The sequence below is a fragment of the Pseudonaja textilis genome, chromosome Z (genome assembly GCF_049901715.1).
Source record: "Pseudonaja textilis isolate UNSWEBS1 chromosome Z, rPseTex1.2, whole genome shotgun sequence".
Taxonomy (NCBI): Eukaryota; Metazoa; Chordata; class Lepidosauria; order Squamata; family Elapidae; genus Pseudonaja; species Pseudonaja textilis.
In genome coordinates, this window is record NC_142008.1 from 20,565,542 (window position 1) to 20,588,958 (window position 23,417).

Genomic DNA, 23,417 nt, shown 5'->3' on the forward strand with positions numbered 1-23,417 from the left:
CCCATCAAGCTTACACAAGGTTTTAGTATGCCCAAGAACATTGTTTGCTTATAGCCTGCTTGTAAAAATGAAAGGCTGTTATTTGATAAGTAATCCCTACAAAATTATTTGTCCCATTAATAAAATTTGCAAGCAAGTTCTAGTCAAAGAATTCACCCATTTTCAAATAGCAGATTCCTATGCTATAACCTCTTTCAGTGATCCCTTTTTATGTTATGCTTTATATAGTCATGAAGATCATGGAGATACAAATTTGACATATTTATTGTCTCTGTTAAATGAAAGTCAATCCATACAAGAACAATCAAAACCAATTTATTTCCAGTGTTTTAAGTGGATATACACAGAAGCATGTACAGATCTGGATTTATGAACTCTTCATGCAGAATTATATTCTTGGTAAAAGAAACCAGTTCTATGCACATATCCAGGATCTACTATCTACACTTCTATGTTACAACATTTATATCAAAGCTGGTGTCTGAGGAAAAGATACACACATAGTGTATTTACACTTAAGTTATCTATTTTACAGAAAGAGTAAAAATTCAAGTCACATAATACTCAAAAACTGTATTAAAATCAGAATATAAAACTCAAAAATCCAAGTGGAATGCCTAAATGGAAGCTCTGTATCCATGTATGTTAAATTTTGAAAAAATGTAATGAAATGTCTTAACAATAAAATGCAGCAATTTGTTTTATGTTTAACATAAATGTTTAAATGTAACAACTACTATGGCACCTTAACAAACCAAATTAACTTTTTTTAAAAATTTAATTTTTGATGAGGCACTTGTTAACGACTAAACTCAAAGATTTTTTTTCCTTCCAACTAACAAGGTCGTAGTTGCATTAATGCATAGTGCATACTAACACTGTGTGGGGGGGGGGGGTGGGGGAGGGCAACACAGAACAAGATAGGGGTGGGGAAGGGAGGAGAGAGAGGGAGCTACTGAATTGTGGTGGTGGCCATTTAATTATGTCAATGGTAGATCAAGTTGTATCCTCCTGGACCCAGATAACTTATGAGGGTGAACATCATTGTTCATATACTGGTAGCTTTTCCCCTCTTAAGTGATTTAGAAATCCAAGTACTCAGTGGGTGTTATAGACCAGGGTCCAGAAGCATTTTCAGGAGAACTGGCATTATTACCTCCTGATTATAACTCTGCAGGAAATGAGGAATCATCTAATTGGTTTACATTCTCCCTTTCAGTCTCTACAATAAAATGCAGCAATTTGTTCTTTACAGTTAACATAAATATCTAAATATAACAACTATTATGGCACCTTAACAAATCAAATGAACCTTTTTTTTAAAAAAATGATGAGGCACTTGTTAACGACTAAAATAAAAATAATTATTTTTTCTTCTGACTAATAATATTGTAGCTGCAATATGCATGGTGCACACTAACACTGTGTGTGAGATGGGGGAAAAGCATACAGAACAACTGAGAAAAAAGAAAAAACACTGCTAAACTGTGGTGGCGACTATTTAACTGTGTCAAAGAGACTAGTAGAATTGAGACATAATCTCTAGGGTCTCAGATAACTTATGAGGATGAGCATCAACAGCCAGGCTGATGGACTTCACTCATAGTTTGGTAGCTTTCTCCATTGAAATGGTCTAGAGTAGTGAGTACTCCATGGGTTTTATGTACCAGGCTTCAGAGGAAGAACTACCAGAAGAAGTGGTACTATCCCCTCCTGATGATAACTCTGCAGAAAATGAGGATTCTGCCTTTGAGGAATCATCTAATTGGCTTACATTCACCTTTTCAGTTTTATTTATTTTAAGGTCCACTGGGTTACGCCGCAGACGCTCTTGTGCAACATACTCTGAAATCGTTGTTTGCTGAGATGGGGATTTTGCCTTCAGCCAGTTTAGGGCTGAAGTGTCTTTCTCCATGCTTGGGTATTTTTCTTGAGTTTGCCATGCATTTAGGGCACTTGATTCAATAAAATCTCTCTGTCCTCCTAGTGTGTGCCTTCGCCTGATGTTTTTTCTTTTGGAGCTCTCTGCAGGACATGACTTCTGATTGCCAGTTCCAAGCATATCATCAGCAGATGATTTAAGATGCAGTTTTAATCTGTCTGGAATCTTGACTTTCCATGTAGGTTCCTGTTTGACAGGTTCACTTCTTGTTGATGTGGTTAAGCTGTTGTCCATCTTTCCTTTCTTTATATCCTCTTTGTGTTTTGCATCCCTTAAACTTTCACTTTCCATTTTGTACCTGGCCAACTTTTTCCGAGATAGAGTATCACATTCAATAAGTTTGTATGAATTGAAAAGTCTGTGACTGTCTAACTTTGGTGTTGAAGTTCCTCCTGAACAACTTACTTCACTTTCTTCAGAGTTTCTCCTAAGGTTCTTTACCATGTCGTGAGTCTTCTCCCTGAACAACCTATCCACAGAACTTGCTGCAAAATCAGGAAAATCATTTTCACTGTCTGTTTCTACAGGACGACCTTCACTGACCAGTTCACTACTTTCATCATCGGCCTCTTCTCCTGTACTCTCCGTCACTGAGTGAAGCACTTCAGTACCCAGTACGGTGGAATCGACACCAGCTAAATATGCAGTGGAGGATGTTGTGGAGTAGCCTGAAGTGATGGAGCCAACTTCAGCAGTAAAAAATTCACTGCGTTTACTTTCAGGGTCGCCTAATCTTTTACTGGAGACATTTTGCAGAGAAGCTTGTGAAGTGCAGCTGAGGGTAGTGCCCGAGTCCAAAATGGTTTCTTCCAACACAGAAGCAATCTGGAAATTAGGGAATTTATGGTTATCTTTTTGTGCATTTCTCCAAGAGATGGGATTTGGGGATCTCCTGTATTTCTGAATATAAGATGTTGAGGGCTCTTCAGAGGACAAATTCTCTTTCCTTAGCAACACTTCATCCTTGCTTGCAGCAGAAGGACTGTTCACACAGTCTTCCTTTTCTTTCGGAAATCCTGCTCTCTCTATTCCTGCTGCGGTTTCCTTCTCCAGCTCAGTTTTAGGTGTGTCCTCTTTTGGGGAGTCATTACAATGGAGCTCTGCAGGCTCCTTCATGAAAAAAACACTATCCCACTCATCTTCAGAGCTGCTGAGTTGCAGTTTGTCTTTTGCTTTTTTCCGCTTGCGACTGGTTGTGGCAAATATAGAAGACTTAAGTAGCTCTCTGCTGTATTGATTATTTCCAGATCCCCAAGAACCCTGTATGGAAAGAAACCCACTATAAGCATCATGATTTTTTAAAAAATAAATCATAGTTGTGGTTCAAAATATTTTCTTTACAAATCTTCCAGTGCAAAATTCTATGTATATGAAACTAAGATATATGTTATTACCTGTCACCGCTGAGTTGTTCTAAACAAAACTGCTCTAGCACCATAACATATCAATTACATAGGCCATGGTTTCTCGACCTGTGGCTTAGGACTCTTCAGGAAATCTCACCAATTATAAATGCACTGTTATTATGAGCCTGATCAGCCTTGCATAGCCAGACTGCTATCAAAACCTGTTCTCTTTAGTTTGCCTATACTAGTGCTTTTGGACAGTTGCTGTGATATGGAAGTTTTTTTTTTCTCTTTAAATGCAATCATTTATAATTTGTAAAAGCACAGTGGCCTAAGGTGAAATGAATGTAGCACCTTTTTTTTCTGAAGCAGTGCCAAATTAAAAATAACCTTGCTATTATAGTCTTAAAATGTAGTTGATTATTCACCAAAGTACCAATTAACATTAATCAGGATTGCAATTTTGACTGAGTGACTTTATTTTAATCAAAATTTGCAACTGTGAGTGTCTCAAACCAATTAACATTAATTCTGATCTATCATCCACTTCTTTTTTTTACAAAACTCATTTTATATTGCTTTAGAAATATTTTACAATATATTCTATGTTTCCAATACAAGATTTGTGAAGATTTCATTTACAAAAGACTCAAACTAAGATACTAAGAATACAAATACCTATATGACATCCCTTACATTGTATGTCACCAATCATATATTTTTCAATGTAAATCTGTATAATCTTTCATTCAGAGCATTTCAGGATAATGGGATTTAAGCTCTTAACCTCTTTCCCACAATCTATCTTTAAAATTAATAGTTGCCTCTAGTCATGCTAATGAAACAAGATTACGTATATTGTATTTACACATAGCAACATTAAAGTAAATGACATATTTCTTACTGCTAATAGTGGGTGAGTCATTTAAATTCATGTATAAAAAACCAGAGGCCAATTCAGAGCTCCAAGGGTCTTAATACAAGGAAGAGAAGCTCTTTATTGTCAGAAGCCATTTTTTGTCAACAGCCCATGAGAGATCTACTAAAAATAAGCCTGTAAGCCCTCTCTCAACATTGCAATATATAGGCTCAACCCTGTAAAAATACAGGTGAATGTTTTACCTTAAATTTTGCAGAGTCACCAGTAGCTGAATCTATAGGGGAGGGAAAAAAAAAACACCAAAACATCACTTCAGTCAACATGGCACAAAGTTTTGTTTTTGCTCTAGACAATGCTGAAGTATGAAAGAAGACAAGCACAACAAAAGGTGAGAGCAAACAGATAAAAGAAAAATTAAATAATCAGAACAGTGGATAGTAATTGCTCACGAAGATGCAAGCTGCACCACAGAAAGCCACCGCCATGAAAAGATGCTGTGAGTTGGAGGCAGAATCAGCTCAATGACAGAAATGGCAAAAAAGCCCTTTCTTCTAAAACAGAAATACTAATATTTATTTAATGCTCTAAGCGCACGGCCCTGCAAAACCGCAGCTGGGGGACCTTTTTCAGGACTGCACTCTGTACATTCCAGCAAATGAAATGTACATTTAAAGCGTTATCTTTTCGTGCCTTAGACCGCTTACTGAAACAATTGTTAAAATTCTCTTTTTGCAGTTCTTGTTTGTATGCTGTCAAATTATATTGGGCTTTATGGATTTAAAAGCCCCAGTTAACATTTCAGTGCTCCTCCGAGCTATTTGTTTAAGAATTTATCATCATTTAGATTTTTTTTTCCACAGCCATCAGTTTTGTACTCATCTCAAAAACAGAAGCGTCATTATGAAATGAAAAATGGATACCATAATTGTACTGTTCGGCAAAATAAAACAACAGAGGTTATACAATTAGAAAGGGGGTACGGAGGGGCTAGCAGAGTAACTAAAAGGCATTCTCCAACTTGCCAGGAGAGTGACCCCACTGGAGAATTAATGAGTTGAACCCCATGCCATGCCCCTTTTGACACATGGCTAATGACTAGAAAAACCAGTGGACCATACCATGCTATTTCTCCTCAGGGTCTGCTTCAGAAGTAACAAGAAACAGCAGAAATACTTTTAAAAAGTAGTATTGATCTGTTCAAATACTCTTGAAAGGATAAATTTACAGTACAGATCAACTAGAACTTTGTGCATTTACAAGAAACGGGGATTTCTGCAGACAAGGCAGCTACAATGTGGGCAACAATCCTCCTTCTTCCTACAGTTCCAGTTGTCCATCAGTGACACCACAGAGTCCACTAGTGACATCACCGTGTGATAGACTCCTCCCACTTCTCCTATTTCAACATCAGGATAGAGGGGCTGTTTCAATAATATGCTGAAAAAAGTTGTCTATAAACTAAAACACAAGCTAGAGACAAAGGAATAACATTTGGGATAAAAACATATTTAGTGAGACAAGTATGGTGGCAGTTTGCAGTATTATTACTTAGCTGAATAATAAGGTGGCAATCATAAAGGAGAAAAAGCGTTTAATAATGAACAAACATAATTAGTTGCAATATAATTTGGAAATATATACTTATTAGTCGAGCAAAATGAATTTCAAAATCTTGATTTGCCTTCCCAAGTTTAAAAAATTACTACCATTAGAACAGTGTGTAGAAGTTAAAGCTTTCTGCCTTCTTCTCAATGACTTACAAAGTAGTAGGTACCTTATCCATGTCATGTTAAAAAGTACATGGGTAACCATGGTCAATGATACACTAGTGAACATGCTGTTCTCATGGTCTAAGAATTATATTAGTTTCTGAGAAAGCATTCCAACCTACATCATGCAACATGCTCAACTCACTGCTGACCTTTAAATAATACACCTAAGATCATGTAGATAAAGGGAGAAATTGAGTTTATTAGCAAAGAAAGAAAAAGGAGACCATTATAATAGATCATCAGAAGAGAGAATTTTCTAACCTACAAACTGTCCAGGCAAGAGTTACCTGATACATCTCCAGGATATACTCCAATCCTTCCAATGTTGCTGAGTAAATGATCTATGCTTGGCACTGGCTGAGACTCTACTGTGTTTGCTTCCTGAACTCCTGTCTATAGTTAATAAACAAAGATTTCTTCATCATCAAGTCACAGTCAGTGGTTTCATCATGATTCAACAGTATATAGAAAAATTAGTCACCCGAGAACTGAAAAGAATGTCAATATTCCTATATGACATTTAAGGAAAAAGAAAAATATTCAAGCTGGCATATTAAATAGAGAAAAAACTATCCTGGAAGAGAAATTTACAACTTCATTTTATATGCTATTTCGATTATTTCATGGATAAAACCATTGGTATGTTTTGGTGTGGAGAGGGCAAAAATCATATATTTATTTGTATGCTCTGAATTAAAACAGGAGAAGAATCCATTTAGTTAAGGTTAGTACTTACAAAAGGTTGTTCAGCATCATCTTCTGCGAAAAACCAGTCATGCTACAATTCAAAATAAAAGAAGTGAAAAACTCCCCAGAAATGAAAGAATTAAAACGTGGACATTGAAGAGATAAGGAGTAGTTTATGAAAAAATCAAAATCCAGACTGGTCTAACTAAAGATAAAGTTCTGTCTGAATAATCTGTCTAACAACATTAAATGAATTCACTTACTTTTTGGATAAGGGTTTCTACAATTCTGTATTGATCTGGCATATGAGTAACCATATTGGTCATGTTATCTTCAGATGTCCTCACAAGTGTTGGACCAAATACTATTGCCAGATTTCTTGGTTCCATCTAAAGAAGAAAGAAAATGATCGTACTTACAGCACATCATTGTACTTACATAAATGTCTATGTCTCTTTAAGCGCATCATTGTACTTACATAAATGTGTATGTCTCTTTAAAAAGCAGAAGCATCTAACAGTAGCAACCAATTTTGCTAAATTAACCTGAACTTCCTAGTTAGAAAGAAAATTCAAAATAAAAGCTGATCAGTGTATAAAACTGATTTATATACCAGATCAGGACAACTTGCTCTTTTCACTCTCTTCCTGAATCTAATAATCCTTTAATGTTCATAAACTAGGGTCTAGAAAGAGAAGTCTGGTTGAATCCGTTCTTCTCCTCAATCTAAGTACATCTAAATCTCAACATGTTATGAATCTTTAGTTAAATCCTGAGCAGGTGATTTTCCTATGGACTATAGTACACTTTTTTTTCCTGCAATAAATCTTAAGCCTGTAACTTCAGGACTGTTTCTTAGCCATATAATGGAGAAGCTATGGGTTCTGTGTACCTAAGCACATTATCTGTCCATCCAATATATGTGGAAAGAAAAGGAACCGACAAAACCCAATAATGTTTTTCCACAAAGGTTACAGATCAAGGTACACACCTTAAGAAAAAGACAACTAAAATAGTTTTGACCTATGAGACTAGGTGTCTTGTTTGCATTATTTCTACATGGGAAGCAACTTAATAAGATTTATTTTTCTCTCAAGGATAATGGCAGTCTTTGCTTCTTCATCCCACCCCCTACATTCTTACACTACTGGTTTTCCTATATGTTCACCCAGGGGTGGAATTCAACTGGTGTTACTACCGGTTTGGTTGACTATGTTTTGCGTGCGCAAGTTACCTTGTTCTCTTCTGAATGTTCTGCCACAATTCTCAGATGGGCACAGAGAAATCTAAGTGTTTCATAATGATGTTCAGGTAAATCATGGATCTGAAATGGATGATAGCAGCATAAAATTTTAAAATAATCCCAAAACATAACAAGGGTGTCTGATTCAATCCCTATCAAAAGCAACCTACCAAGTTTTTCAATGTTTTTAGTCGCTCAACGGGGTCTTCCTTTCTGTTGGCGTCTATGAAAGATGCATATCTCTCTAATAAGAAAGAAAATAATTTTATTGCAAGACTTGTTTGTATTACAACCCCTCTGGAGGAAAAAGTGGACCAGCTAAGCATAAACAATGGACTTACGTCACCAGAGTAACACAATGTTTTGCTTACTCTAACTTATTTCAACCAACGTGTATAGCCTGGATCCTCTGTATAAAAGTTCAGAAATACGACTTTGCAAAAATATGGATATAAACTGATACTGTGTGATGAAAAGCATGATGTGATTTGCATTTATAAAGAAATGCCATTTCAAACATATACAAAGTGGCTTTTATTTGACGTTGATCTCTCCTACTATGTATTTCATCTAGTTGTTGCCAATTTGTTTTAATAATCCACATAAGCGCCTCTGATCTTGCCATAGATAAATTATTCCTTGTATGCTTTTTTTCTCATGCTGAAACAAGTAACTAGAAAAACCCAGTAGCCCAAAGACTGTATATTAGCAGCAAGTGCACAGAAATAGGGCCATTAAAAGAAGGCAAGAAAGTAATTCTAATGTATTTTTAATATTTAATTCCCAACCATTAACTTCTGATGTAATTTATGACTCATCCACTCAAATCCAGTTCCCCAGCCACATATCGCAATCCACCGGGGTTCAAGACATTTTCATTTGTTTGTCTTGTTTATAGAGATGGAAAATGGATGCACTCTACAGATTAATATGTGACTGGGAGGACCATATAGTATTTGAATTGTTGGCTACAACCTGTATATGAGAATACCTGAAGAAATATAATGAAAAGTCCAACAACTGGCAATTGCAGCAACCTGGAACTATTTATCCTGCTTAGCAATAGCTGTTCATAGCAGTTATAAGTCATATGCATCACCTTCAATATTTTTAAAAAAATTTCATTTAGAAAATTTATATTGCCGCCTATTTACACATGTCAACTCAAGGCAGCTTGCAAAGATATGTTTTCCAGGCTAAGCAGAATAAAACCTGTGCTTTCTGCATATAACCCAATAATATATACCTCTGAGCAAACAATCCATCCTTGTCTTTTTAAGAGAAATGGAAAGGAATCCTGATATATCTAAGCAATACTCAAATTAAGGAAAACAATGCTTAACTGAATTCTAAGAAAACTGTCTTCTTGATTAATTTATCACAGATAAGTTATGTGATGTGTCTTATTCAATAGTTTTTTCTTCTACTTTGAATCAAAACTTACCATTAGTAAAAAGTGGTTCTGGAAGCTTTCGGAGAAAGGACTTCAATAAACTACTTATGACATTCAGGTCTCTCCATTTCTAAAAATTAAGCAAACAAAACATTGTCATTAAAAAGAAATACCACGAGAATTTAAAACAGAGAGGGCAGAACTCACATCATCTTGAAGATCAATATCAGTCATTCCTTTGTTCAGATCTTCTTGCAAATTTGAGATGGCAACATTATTTCCTGGAACCCTATAAATACCAGTATATTGAAGACCTCTCTCTTCAACTAGCTTGCAGCATATTTCAACAATTCTTGGAATATACTGAAAAATCCAAAAGGGAATGAAAGTTTGTATTCACTATCTATGTCTCTTGAATAATATTTTTCAAAGAAATTATCAATATGCATGACTTCATTTTTTTTAAAAAAATACCTTATTGCTCTCTGCTGGGGGGCAATCAACTAGTTTGACACCAAATGTGCAAGCGGCAGATGACTTCTTTTCAAATGTTTTTTTCATGATGCTTGGAATGTTTTTTCGCCATATACTTTTATCTTTGGGTGGGCTTGTCTCATCTTTTTCTTCAAGGAAGAACAAAAAGGAAAACAAGTCATTTAAAACCTTCAGAAAGCTAATGGAGTATAACTGGATATAATGATCAAATGCACCATCAAAATAATAATGAGTATAAGATACTTAGTACATTTAAATCTTGAAACAGACTAGAGACTACAGCTTCTCCGCAATCAGGCCACAGGTTAACCACAACCTTAGCAACCAATGTCTAGCAATTATAGTAACCCTGAACAGAATCAAATTTGGTAGCATCTGCAACCTATATGAACAGTACATAAATCAAACAATTTACAATTTGTATATCGACACAATCAACAAAATAATGTTTGTATGTGTATTTGTGTGTGTGCATGTTTATATGCATGTGCTCATGCCTATGTACATATGTGTATTTGTATACACTCACATACAGAGAAGAGAATATATATAAATAAAGAAGAAGAAAAGAGTAAAAGACTACAAATGAGTAAACAAGGATTTTACAAATCTCATGTAATTTCCAGTGTATCATTGCTTGATTTTGAAATGCCTGAATACATTATTCAGTCACTTGGTTGTGATGGGTAGCTGTAGAAATTGAATAAATAAATAAAATGTCATTTTAAAAGCTTGAAATATCACTATTAAACTTTCAGCAAAGCGTAAATATCAAGAAGCATGGTTAGCACATTATGAACCATAAAATGAAATTGAGAACTCTGTCCGTGCTACTAAATCTATTTTAATTTAGAAGTCTTGTAAAATTAAAATACAAACTTTACACAGACAGAAACCCACATTTTGAATGTGGTACAAATTCATATATTGAACTGTAATTCAGGAAGGGGTTCTTATCTGTATTAAACTATGTTAAGATTAAATATTAAAGCTTAACTTCATTTTTAGAGGAGATATTCCTTATTAACAAGTTTCTTACCCAAAACGCTACTGGCTTTAATAACTACCTAAGCTAGAAATGGTTCTATCCTTTTTATATAGGTATCCTTCCTCCATTTGCCCTTTTCATCCCACACTCATTCCAACTCCCTTTTCTTTTTAAAAAAAATAGATTTTATTAAATTTACAATTTAAAAACACATCGACAATACATTTACAAAGTAGAAAGAAAAATGGGTAGTTCTGAGTATAGTAATCAGAGAAACACCCAGCCTAGCACATCGGATAAAGGCTGGTTAGGGGAAAGAGAAAGGATATAGAGGGAGAGAAGGAAGGGAAGGGGAGGGAAAATAGGATATGATGGATTGGATATGATGAAGAGAAATGATCCTTACAGACTGTCACAAAAAGATATCATTCGTTTTTAATTGTATTTCCAACTCCCTTTTCAATTCTACCCCACAACATGCACATTTCAATTCATTATTTTCCAGATTGTTTCTATCTGGAGTTTCCTTATAAACAAGGAATAATCAAAAGTTCCCAGCACAAAAGGAGTTTCATCATTACTTATCAATGCATAGGATGTTTATTAAATGAACTTCTCTTAATAATCAATGAAACTCCAAACCCCATGACACTTAAGTGTCCTCACCATCAGGCTTCCTTCAGTATAATAGGAAAACCTAGAGTAAGTGTTAGGGATACACCCTAGCAGAATCTGCACGGCAGTCAGGCAGGCAGGCAAAATATGTGAGATAAACGTTTTTGTAGTTTACACTCAGTAAAACAGATACATTGTGCTAGTTAAATAGTTTATTCCAGTAATAGTTTTAGCATAGTCAAAACAGTCCATATATCATTCACTAGTTCAGTCCGTCCGGGGGTTATACAGTTGCAAAGTCCAGTGTCGAAAAAGAGGTCAGTAAACTTACAAATATCAGTCCAGTAATATATCTCCTCGCAGTAGAGATATGAAGAAGTCAAACCTTCTTTCTTCCTTCAGCAACTCAGCAATAGGGAAAACACGCAGTTAGCAAACCATCAATCCATCAAATCAGCAATCGTCAGGAATCATCAGCTTGGAAAATGATTCTTTTATAGACTCTTACCAATATTACTTTCTCACATTTTAATGGATGTATTATTTCTCTGGTAGGAACACTGAAATTTCATGCAACTTTATAAAAAGCCTGTGAGATTATGGATTTTTAATACCATTAGATAATATTTGTAGCATGTCAGGGTAACCATGTGGAATTGCATAATGGGTCAGGAAAAAACACAATCTCTGCAAAATATAAGTAAGTAGGATAAATTCTTAACAAGAACACAACCTCCTCACTGCTGTTTTCACGTATAGCCTTAATCCATGCCAGCATGTCATCTTTATTTTCAGCTTGAAACAGGTATTCACAGTCTGATGTAATAAGCCGAAACACATGTTTCTTTTTGGTACCACTGTATGAAATGTCCGTTAAACAAGCTTTGATGTTGATGGGCTGTTCCTCCTCAGAAAGTATAGTTGGTTCTTTTTTATCCTTGTATAAGTATAATGAACACCCTCTGAGGATGACATACATCTGTTTCCATGGGCGGATGCTTCCACCAACTCTCTAGAAAATAGGATGAAGAATAATATTTATTTAAGAAAACAAGAGGAGTATGCCCAGTATATTATATGTTAAAATTTATAAACTGCCTACTGTGGTGAGATGGGTGGTGTGGAAATTTGATAAATGGATAATAATAAAAAACACTGTCACCAAGCAAGCAGCCATGGTACACTGGTTAAAATGCAGTATGGCAGGCAAACTCTGCCCACTGCTAGGTGTTTGATCCCAACTAGCTCAAGGTTGACTCAGCCTTCCAACCTTCTGAGATTGGTAAAATTTGCTGATATTTGCAAACTGCTCTGAAAGTGATTTAAAATAGGGGTCTCCAACCCTGATCAGCACCAGCACCGGACTGTAATATGCCAGCAACTGGGCCGTGCAAACAAGCAAACCCCCATCTGTGGAATGCAGGCAGCATACAAAACCACAACCCTGCAGGTCTGTGGAAAAGCCCTTCTCCATGGAACTGGTCCCTGGTGCCCAAAAAGTTGGGGGCCAATGCTTTAAAGCACTCTAAGCTGATATAAGCTTTTTAATAGGTTACTTGTCATAATGCCAGTTGAATATTTTCTCAATCAAAAATGACAAATTATCAAGGAGTACAAATAGACAGGACTTGTTTTTATATCACTTAGAATTTTTACATTCAAACATAAAAAATATCCTAATAATTTATCTGTGTCAGTAGCCCAAAAAATCTCTTATGGTGAAAATATCAGTAAGATAAGCAATGGAATTGCAGAGCACTGAGTTGCAAAGAATCATTTAATAGTGTTTAATGTTTATAAGTTCGTTTTAACAGTTCAAGAACAGGAAGATTGCAATAACTGTACCAGGTCTATGCAGATTAACGGGAAAGTTTGAAAAGTTGAGTTTCTGCCAAAAGAAAAACAAGCAAGTTTCTAGTATTTTTCATAGAAAAGGAAAAATCTGTAGGCACCTGAAAACATTTGAATATGTATAAGAAGGCAGATTTTACACTTAGCTTGGTTTGGAAAAACTGTACCTTCCCCTTGTCTGTAACCAGCTGCCGAAAATGAAGATATCCTTCTTTGGCGGTGTCACAAAAGACCTCTGAAGCAGATGTTTTTCTGAATCCTGCATTTTCTGAAGATGCTTCATTATTTGGAATCTAAAGAAAACATAATCAAACCAGGTTCAGCATGCTCTAATAATTCAAGTCTTCCTCTCCTCTCCCTTTCATCTGTCAGGTGGGAATACAGACAACTAGCATGAAGAGGAACTTAACACTAATGGAACAGTACATTCCAGTCAGCCAGCAGCTCAATGAATTACAGAAAAGGCCTGTCATATATCTCAATCAGTTGGTTTTCTTTTGATGCACAAGGAAGTAGTAACAATTCTTAAGTTAATTACAGCGTGGGCTGTCCTGTCTGTAGCCAAAAAAGAACTTTTTCATCAAATGCTATCTAATATTTTTAATTGGCAAAAGTCAGCAACATCTGTCCACTAAGCTTGGACATTAACCCAAAAAGAAAAAAGAAACACCCCACAATTAACCATATTCTCATAAACCTAGGTGCAATTTAATGCTTAGTCATGCAATACTAATGTTATTTACACAGCAGATAATATTGAAAATAAAGTAACTGACCTTAATTGCCTTTAAGCTCGGTGAATGCTTTATGGTCCTATAGATGTAAGGTAGATATTTTAGTGTACTTTTTTATACAAAATTCCTAAATAAGACACCCAGTGAAGCACATTTATATTTTTATAGGTATTCTTACCCTTTTCCTTCTTTATAGTCATCGAGTCCTTCACCATAAGATTTGGACCTTTCATTTTTTCCAGGAAATTGCTCATCTAGGACACTAGTCCTAATTGATTCTGTAACCAAAGCAAAAGCAAATCCCCATCTATTAAAATAAGCAGGTGTTGTTGAATTTAGGTAAAACAGCTTGAAACACTATACTAACCATGGCCAGAAGAGAGTTGACGTTGAATAAATGGTACAAGAGCAGTACAACTCAAAGGAACAGCACTGGTGGTAGCCATTGCTCGTGAAGGAGGTGGCGAAATAACAGCAGAAGCTGGAATGTGGCTGATGTCCAGGTCAATACTTGGACTGGTCAGCTCATCTACAAAAGGTATACAACAAATTAGTATATTTTAGTAAAACGGGACAAGTGTTTGCTCAATATGGAAAAGCTAGGAGGGTCTTCCAGCCGTATCCAGAATACATGTTGGTATAGCATAATGTTCTGAAGGTACTTTTGGACACACTGTATATGAGAACTGCTTGCAATTATAATAGCAAAAGTACTATTTCTTCTTCTTTTGAAGTCTAAGAATGTATTCAATAACAACTATATTATTATAGGCAAAATATGCATTTATACAAGATTTGAACAAATATTGAATTGAACAAAGACTCAGTTGAATCAATACAGTGTCATTAGAAAAGCTTTGAATAACAGGGCTATCTATATTTTAAATAAAATAAATTTGTCAAAATCTTTTAAATAGACCAACCTTTTTAATAGATAGACTATCAATTGGCTGGCATAAATAAGATTTCAAAATGAATGCAACAGTAAAATAAAACTATTTTAAACTATTTTAAAGTTCACCCAAAATAGCAACCCCATTTATTATAATGAATGAAGAAGAAGGGAATTATTCTTACAGAAAATCTAAGAAGCTAAATTACCCAATGAATCTTTTAAAATAATCAAATCCACAACATAATCTCTGAAATATCAACATCTGCTATACTACATGCCGATTATAGCATCTAGTAACTGCCGATATAATTTGTCACAGGCTGTACATATCCAACATCTTGTAGTTTCTATTGCCATCAAAGCCATCCTTCATATTCTGAAGCTTAAATGTTTTGAAAGATTGTCAGAGTTCTAGAAACTGTCAAAATCTAAAATAGTTTCACAAAATAATAAAAAGCCTATCTTTGAAATAGCAATTAGGGCTTCTCATTGTAGCTTCCATATGTAAGACAGAATTATAAAGAAACCAAGACTGTGAATGTGAGCATTTTGTCTTGTGATTATATGTGTGTGTGTGTGTGCTTTTAAAGTTGTAGCAACGTTTCGGCAGAATCTCATCTATCATCATCAGGCTTCTGTATTGTGTTCGTCTGTCTACAAAAGCCTGATGATGGCAGATGAGATTCTGCCGAAACGTTGCTACAACTTTAAAATCACAACTATAATGATGTGGGAAAATACCCGAACAAAGCTGAATACCGTACATGTAAGTACCCGTGAAAACTTAAGAAAACATGTATATGTATATGTATATCTTCTAGGTGTTGTGCATTCTAATATGGTGTGTTGCTGATATTTGCAAACTGCTCAGAGAGTGAAAGGCCTTTGTATGAACAAATCAGCACATATTGCATTGTGGTTTCAAAGCAATTGGTGGCTCTGATTTAAGGAGACATGGTTTATACTCCAAAATGTATATCTGTAAAAAAAAGGAAGATTTTTTATAATCTATAAAATAGGTCCTTGATATATCTTCTCAACATAAGCTTCTAGAAAGAATAATAACAAAATAAGGCATGTTATTTTTATGCTTCAAGCTTCATTCACATTCAATATCTTGACCAAGAAATGCTTTATTTGGACCAAATCAAGCCATATTGTAGACTGTGCTATTACATTGCACAATTTCTCAGAATAACAGCATCTCTCTTTAAAATTATAAGGAATCCTCAAAACCAAAGCTACCAGTAGTTATATATAACTGAAAGCAAAAAGGTTGATAAAAATTAGTTCTATTGTACCATCAGGCAAAGAAACATGCCTACAGTTCCATCAGCTGATATACAAGTCTTTGACCCAAGACACTGTCCATTTGTTTCAAATACACAAAGCAGTCTTCCTGCAATGAGCTTCACATTAGCCAATCTGTAATGCAGTAGAATGTGGAGGTTATAGCTGAGGAAGCCATAATATCCTAATATTTGTATCATTTCATGGCCTCTTTTTGACCAGCCAATAATTAAGATGCCAATCTTTCAGAAGCCTTCATTGTTTTACTTACAAAAACTAATCAAATTATGTTGAACAGACTCTAGTTTTGTTTCAGTATGTTGTGTGATATTCTGATAAAGCTATATCACAACCAATTAGACAAAATCTTCTAAAAATTATGAGAGTTAAAGGTCAGCTTTAAAAAGCCTCTTGATGCTTTAAAGGTAAAAACCACAATTTTATTGTAAGGTGATCACAGAGTATAAAATTTCCAAATGAACTTTTTTTTATGTATATGTATAATTCAATATTACAGCTAGGGCCACTTCCCCTCCTAAAATCCAAGGGAGTTTAGCCTGCCTTCCTGAAAAAGAAACCTTTTGAGAAGCTTAAAGGGGCTTCCAAAGTAGTTTACAACATAGTAGTTTCTGTTCTCCAAAACCTTAAGCCCCAGGGATATGCTCCTATCTATTTGATATTAATATAACTATATATTGCTTACAAGTATCAGTCAGAGGCAACATGAGAAATGATTTTAAAATAATTATTCTAGCTTTAAATCCTCATGTGCGCTTTGTGTGATATGCAGGTTGCAAAAGAGAAATAAGGCAAACTCCAAAGTCTTTGTAAAAGCAGCCCATCAGTGAAATCAGGATTTTTTCTGAAATGGCTACAGTATTTCGAAAGGCTTCAAACAAGTAGTCAAAATAATCTGCACAAATTATCAGAGATCCAGTTAGGAAAATGGCTGTGAAGTCCACATGCTGGAGAAAAAAAGTAAGACATTATTATTGTTTCAAAGCTTTATGATTGATAATGAATTTTGAAGCAATTTAACAATCTTACACAATTAAGGACACTGGGGAAACAACTCACCATGCTACACATTAGCCATATTAGACCTCAAAAAGAGAAAACTGGAATCATTCTTCATTGGTCTTCCTCTAGTTTTAGTCTTATTTTTGTGTGTGTACAAAAATGTGGTCTAAAATGATTGAAAATCTGATCTGAGAATAAGCTGGTAGAATGTTTAAGAATCGTAGTAGGCACCATGGAATTTGAATGCATTTTTTAAATTATTGTTTAGAAAACTAATTACACTGAACAAAACAGTGTATTTATGCAAAAGGATTAAATGGAAGATCCAAATATGTATCAAATTCAGAGAAATAAAAATGGTTTTTCTCACCTATGAATGGAATTGATGCCAAGGAATCGTAGGGTGTGCAGGAACAAGAGGCTTTCCTTTCTTCTATTTTTCTTATATGAACTTCTCGCCGTGCATCATTGGGTAACCAACAAGTGGTCTCAGAGGCAGAGTCCTGACCATTTACAGCTAAAATATAGGACTGATGTCGCAGAAGTTGTGGGGTTTGATGGCCAGAAGATGACTTTTCCCGCAAAACCACTTCCTCCTCATTTGTCTCATCTCTTGGTTGAACTTGAGGCGGTTTTATAGCTTCCGTTTCAAAATTTTGAATCTTTTGTCTGACAGAAACATCTAAATTAACCAAAGTTAAGTGCTCATTAACTTGTGGGACAAATTTGACAGAAGATGTATAGGAAATGGGAGAAAGATTAGACTTGCTTATGTCTAGTTCGGGATCTGGTGGACTTTCTGCATTTTTCCTGGATTGTTGAGTTGGCAAACCACTATAGTGCACATAATTAATTTCTCTTTGGTCTGTGGTTGTAGCACTCTCCAGACTCTGATTAGAAGGAAATGATGGCTTTGCTGCATAATGTACATAGGTCTTCAAAGAACTAATTTTTGTGCTTGTAGTTGTTGTACGAGGTGATCTTTCCTGAAAAGTGGTTGTAGAGTTTGAATCTCCAGTGGCTGGCAAATCCTTGGAAGGTTGCAGCAATTTTACATCTGCTGAATTTTTCTGGAATTGAGCAAAGGGTCGAAAGGCTTGGTTGCTTATTTGGCTGTCACCTGGAGGATAAGCACCAGGAGCCACAGAAAAATTTGAATCACTACGGGACCCCTGAAACATAGGTTGCCCTGAAATTTTATAAATGCCTTGAGGATCATTTTGATCAGTAAATCCAGTACATTCATGTGTAATTTTTTGGGCTGTGCTTGAATCTGCAATGAGGTCCTCACTGTGAACCTTTTCCACGGCTTCACCTTGTCTGCCTAAATAGTTCCAGGAGCGTACCCTACGACTTCGAGGGCTAATAACTGGTGAAGTTAAAGTATCTTGCGAAGCACTTCTTGGCCATCTTTTGATTAAGACAGTATCCTTAACTCTTTCCTGGGATATACTCCTTTGCCGAACAGATACAGACTGTGAGCTCCTATCATGAGAGGTGCTTCTGCAGCGTACCTGTGAGCCAATACAGTAATCTACTGAATGTGAAGATGTGGCTCTAAAACTATCTAGCCTCTCCTGTATGGTTCTGAAACCATACTTGGGAAAGCGTTTGTTTTCAATATATTCTTTATAGGTTTTGTAAGTTTTCCAGTCTATGTTATGGTGGGCACTTGGAGAAGTGGTGTGATTATTATTAACAGAGGGAGAATCTCCACTCTGAGCAGGAGAACTCCAACCTGAAGCTCCTTCTGGCTGTCCTTCATAGTTTCCAGAATAATTAGCTGTTGCTGGGGAATCCGTTGGTTTTGTAAGGGGAGTCTGAGGAAGTACAATGGCAGTGGACATCGAAGAGGAAGGTGAAGTGGCTCGTGGTTTTGCTTTTACAGAGGTTTGTTCCTTGAAACTCTCTGCCTGGTGTGATGGATTAGTGTGGTTTGTTCTAACTGATGAAAAGTCTACATCGTTCTCAGAAGGCACAACAACTGTTCTTATGGTCTCATTACAAACACAGACAGCTGTGTTAGATTTTGCAATATCTTTTGAAAATGGAAGCACTTGTATTTCCTTTCTGCAGGCCTTTTCAGGTTGTGCTAATGTCGGTACAGCTCTACTATTTGACTGCTTTCCCAGTGATAAGTCAGGAGGTGCTTTCTCCATGGGTAATGCCAGGACAGGAGCTGGATATGTTAATCGAGGATAACTTATTGGTGGAGGTTCAGGTATGTAAAGAGCATTACCAGTGTAGGCTTCATTGCCCTTCTGGTAAGCATCCTGGGAATATGCCTGTGCAAGAAAATTTAAAAAGAAATTAAATCACTGTAAGAATTTAGTGGGAAACCATCACGCTATCTCAGAGGCACGAAAATGGCAAAGTTAAATTCCTTGATAGAAATGGACTTCCTATTTAAAAAGAGTGAAATAGGTTCTCTCTACTAAGGGTTCTTTCAATATTTTTCTATTATTGTTTTCCATGGAAAACATAGTAAAAATATGCATGAAATGTCTCCAAAAAGGAAGCATGTTATTCCCCCCCCCCGTGTGTGTATGTGTGTGTGTGATGTTTATCTATCAAATTGTAGCAAGTGCTGCAAGCGATTAAAAAAAAGAGAGATTATACATATAAACTATTTTTCCGCCATGACATTTTAAAATTTCTTCTCCCCCTCTTGATATTTTTTATAACTAGAGACTAGGTTTCTATAAATATCGACAGGTTAAATTTGCAGTTTGTTGTCACATAGAAACAGCAAGAAGCCCCTGCATTTGATCCACTGGCTTTTCTAAAAGGCACAATTCCTGTATCTAACATGACTAGACAGTGGCAATGTCTTTGTTGCCAGCCAACGCCCACCCTCCCTCTGAATAAACTTACATGTTACTTATAAAAATTCCATACTCTTCACAGTAATGCCATTTTTTAAACTCAAAGATATCCTGAATGTACATTATTGGTAAGTATTTTCAAGCACTCCATAGCATGAAACACGGACTGTCTTAAGGTAATTTTTCCTTATATACTTCATCATTTTCATCTTGTACTTTAAAAATATGATTCTTAAAGAAACATTTATTTTAAATTTTGCATTATTTCTTTTATATTACGTTATTTGTATCACTATCAACAATAGCATATTTTCAAGGTCTGCCCAGAAATTACAAACACTATTATTTTACACTTTGCAGTCAATACTTTCTGAAGTAGTAATTAAAAAAAAGAATTGACAATGAAGGAATCCTTTCCTGATGCTTTTAAAATAAAAAACATAGCCTGTGTGTGATACTGTATTACAGCATTTCCTGCTAAACCATAACATGCTCCATTCAGAGAAATCAACATGGACTGCCTTAGCATTAGACAGGTTGTACAAGCCTAAATGCAATCATAAACATTAGATCAAGAACAAGTGCTAAGGATGAAAAGGCGAGCTGTTTAAAACACATAGCTTGATAAATTTTACCACGAGCAATAGTTAAATGCAAACAAAGTATTATAAGCTTTTTCTTTTTAAAAAATGCAAAATTTTAACACAGGCATACATTAAAGTGATAACAGGATAGCTATTACAATTGAGATTCAGCTAGCCAGCAGATCTAGCTTGCTTTCAGCAACTTGCAGGCTTTAACAATCCATCTCCTTGCAAATTTATGAAGAAATACATGCGTTACAAAAAAAAAAAAAAAAAATCAGAGAAATGGCTACAGTACACTCTTACCAGTGCTCTGATATCCTTTGAAAACTGCAGCTGCCACAAAACAGGAAAACATAGTAAAAGCTGCCTATATATGTAAAGATAGAATTATGTTGTCACATTGAAGCCGAATACACAGCAAGCTAAAAATACAGCTACACCGATTTCTCTGGAAGGTACCAAGACGGCTGAGGTGCACTGGAGCGCACACAATAACTTCAGCCTTCTTGTGAGCCTGTCAGTCTCAGGTTTTTTTAAATACCTGCTTCGTGCATTTATTCCCTAGCTTTCCAGAAAAAAAGAAAACACGTTAGTGCTGTATGCTTCAGTGCATCTTTCATGCTGCAAACGGAGCCCTCTGCTTGTGCCACAAGGCATCCCTTCTGCTACAGCAACATACCAGTCTTTCATCTCGCCTAAGCTGCTACCATCCCTGCTTCCAGATGACAAAACAAGGGCTTTATTATGCATTTTAAATCTGTGCACCCCTTCCTCTCATAAATTTGAACAGAGCCACAAGTTGTCAGCTGACTCTACATCTGACATTAGAAAGATGATTTCAGAATAATTTTCATTAAAAAAAAAAAACTCCCACCATGTGATTATTTTCATTTTGTATATCTTTGCTGTTCCTTTCCTGACAAATTAGGAATTAGCTGTGTTTCAATTGCAAGGTATATTTTCATGCATTAGCTATACCAGAAAATATACATTCTGCATTTGTGTGTTTCTCAGATTAGGAGAAAAAAACAGGGAAAGCAGATACACTGAAAAAATGCATCTGGAAAATTAAGCAATGGTGCATTCTAAGGAAACAACATACTGAGTGACATTCCAAAATATGCCTATACTGCCTCCCTAGTCTAATGTAGGTACAAATATTTATTCTTAAACCTGCACCTTTGCAAAATTCTGGAAAAACAGGCATTTAAAAAAGATTGAAAAAAGTTTAATGCTGTAAGGCTGATATAATCATCAGCTGAAAGCAATTTCCTAATTCATTTTCTATTAGCACAAAGGGGAAAATATTAAAAACCACAAAAAGTTTAAAATATATAAGAAGATGTCACATACATTTGAAGCGAAATATTCTGGAAATCAGGACCTTTCGGAGTAGGCAGCCATAAGAAATTTAGGTAATTTATTATTTAGATAATTAATCAATAAGTTATTTGTTAGTAACTATTGTGGAAAAATAACTTCTGTATATATCTTTCCTTTTTCTTGCACTACTTTTCATGGCTTTTTTGTCTTACTTTTACTTCATATAAATTCATGTTTATCTTTTATTTCTAGGTAAATCTCCAAAGGTTAAGGCACCAAGAGAGAAGAAGTCAGATGACTGTGAGTTCTAATCCTGCCTTAGAAATGAAATGAGCTGGATGATTTTAGGCCAGTCACTCTCTTGAAATCTGATTCACTTCGTAGAGTTGTGGGGAAAATAGGACAAGGAATGAGTATTAAATATGTTTGCTCCCTTTCGCTATTTATGGCAATAACAAGTGTTTGATAAACATTCTAAATAACAATGATCAAAGCTGAATATACAGCCAAGATGTCCCAAAGGTGCTTTTTTTCAAGAGGCAACTGGATTTTCTGGTTTTTCGTTGAAGACATTTCACTTCTCATCCAAGAAACTTCTTCAGCTCTGACTGGATGGTGGGGAATACCTCACCATCTAGTCAAAGCTGAAGAAGCTTCTTGGATGAGAAGTGAAATGTCTTCAAAGAAAAACCAGAAAATCCAGTTGCCTCTTGAAAAAAGCACTTTGGGGACAACCATGACCTGGGTGATTGAGAGTCGCCATAGACATACAGCCAAGATATTGCAGTGGAGTTTGGATTGGACAAACGTGCTATCCTTACCATCAACAGGGGGAAAATAGTGAAAAGGATCAGAACCAAGATGCCCTGGGGAAATCACATCAAAACTATGGATGAAGAAGCTCACTACGTATACCTGGGCATCGTTCAGGAGGACTACACCAGGTACACTGATGTAAAGAAGTTTAGCACAGGTAATCCTCAAGTTACGAGCACAATAGAGCCCGGATTCATGTTGCTAAGCGAAACATTTGTCAAGTGAATTTTGCCCCTTTCTACAAATTTTCTTGCCATAGTTGTTTGTGAATCACTGCAGTTGTTAAATTAATAACATGGTTTATTAAGTGAAACCAGCTTCCCCATTGACTTTGCTTACCAGAAAGGCAGTGACCCTAGGACACTGCAATCATCATAAATATGAACCAGCGTCTGAATTTTGATTACACGACCAGGGGATGCTGCAATGGTTGCAAATGTGTAAGATGGTCATAAGTCACTTTTTTCAGTGCCACTGTAACTTTGAATAGTCATTAAATGAACTGTTGTAAGTTAAGGACTCCCTGTAACGAATACATCAGAAAATAAAGAAGACCTTAGTCCAAACTAGGTGGCAGAAATAGCATCAAGATGATTAATACCTGGGCATTCTAGTCATTAGATGTACAATTGAACAACTGGAGTAGACTCAAACTATCAACTGGAAGCCTTCAATAGGAAGACCAGAAACAATAAATCGTCCCCTTCATCCACAT

The 23,417-nt window shown here is 35.8% G+C and overlaps 1 protein-coding gene and 1 long non-coding RNA gene across 2 annotated transcripts in view; one reads left to right on the forward strand and one right to left on the reverse strand.

Annotated features, from left to right (window-relative positions):
* The window catches only part of LOC148123933 (uncharacterized), a 64,294-nt gene that overhangs the window by 22,442 nt on the left and 18,435 nt on the right, over positions 1-23,417 (forward strand). The gene's annotated exons all lie outside the window — the stretch shown is intronic.
* LOC113442427 (rho GTPase-activating protein 21) overlaps positions 294-23,417 on the reverse strand; it is a 27,284-nt gene continuing 4,160 nt past the window's right edge. Inside the window, 19 exon segments of the mRNA XM_087915844.1 lie at positions 294-1,598; positions 1,600-1,661; positions 1,664-3,202; positions 4,411-4,442; positions 6,228-6,333; positions 6,677-6,718; positions 6,891-7,016; positions 7,862-7,951; positions 8,041-8,114; positions 9,315-9,393; positions 9,471-9,626; positions 9,738-10,000; positions 12,001-12,373; positions 13,380-13,505; positions 13,989-14,025; positions 14,125-14,224; positions 14,314-14,475; positions 17,522-19,436; positions 20,867-20,896. Coding sequence (XP_087771970.1) covers positions 1,520-1,598; positions 1,600-1,661; positions 1,664-3,202; positions 4,411-4,442; positions 6,228-6,333; positions 6,677-6,718; positions 6,891-7,016; positions 7,862-7,951; positions 8,041-8,114; positions 9,315-9,393; positions 9,471-9,626; positions 9,738-10,000; positions 12,001-12,373; positions 13,380-13,505; positions 13,989-14,025; positions 14,125-14,224; positions 14,314-14,475; positions 17,522-19,436; positions 20,867-20,896 — 5,391 coding nt within the window. The 3' untranslated portion in view covers positions 294-1,519.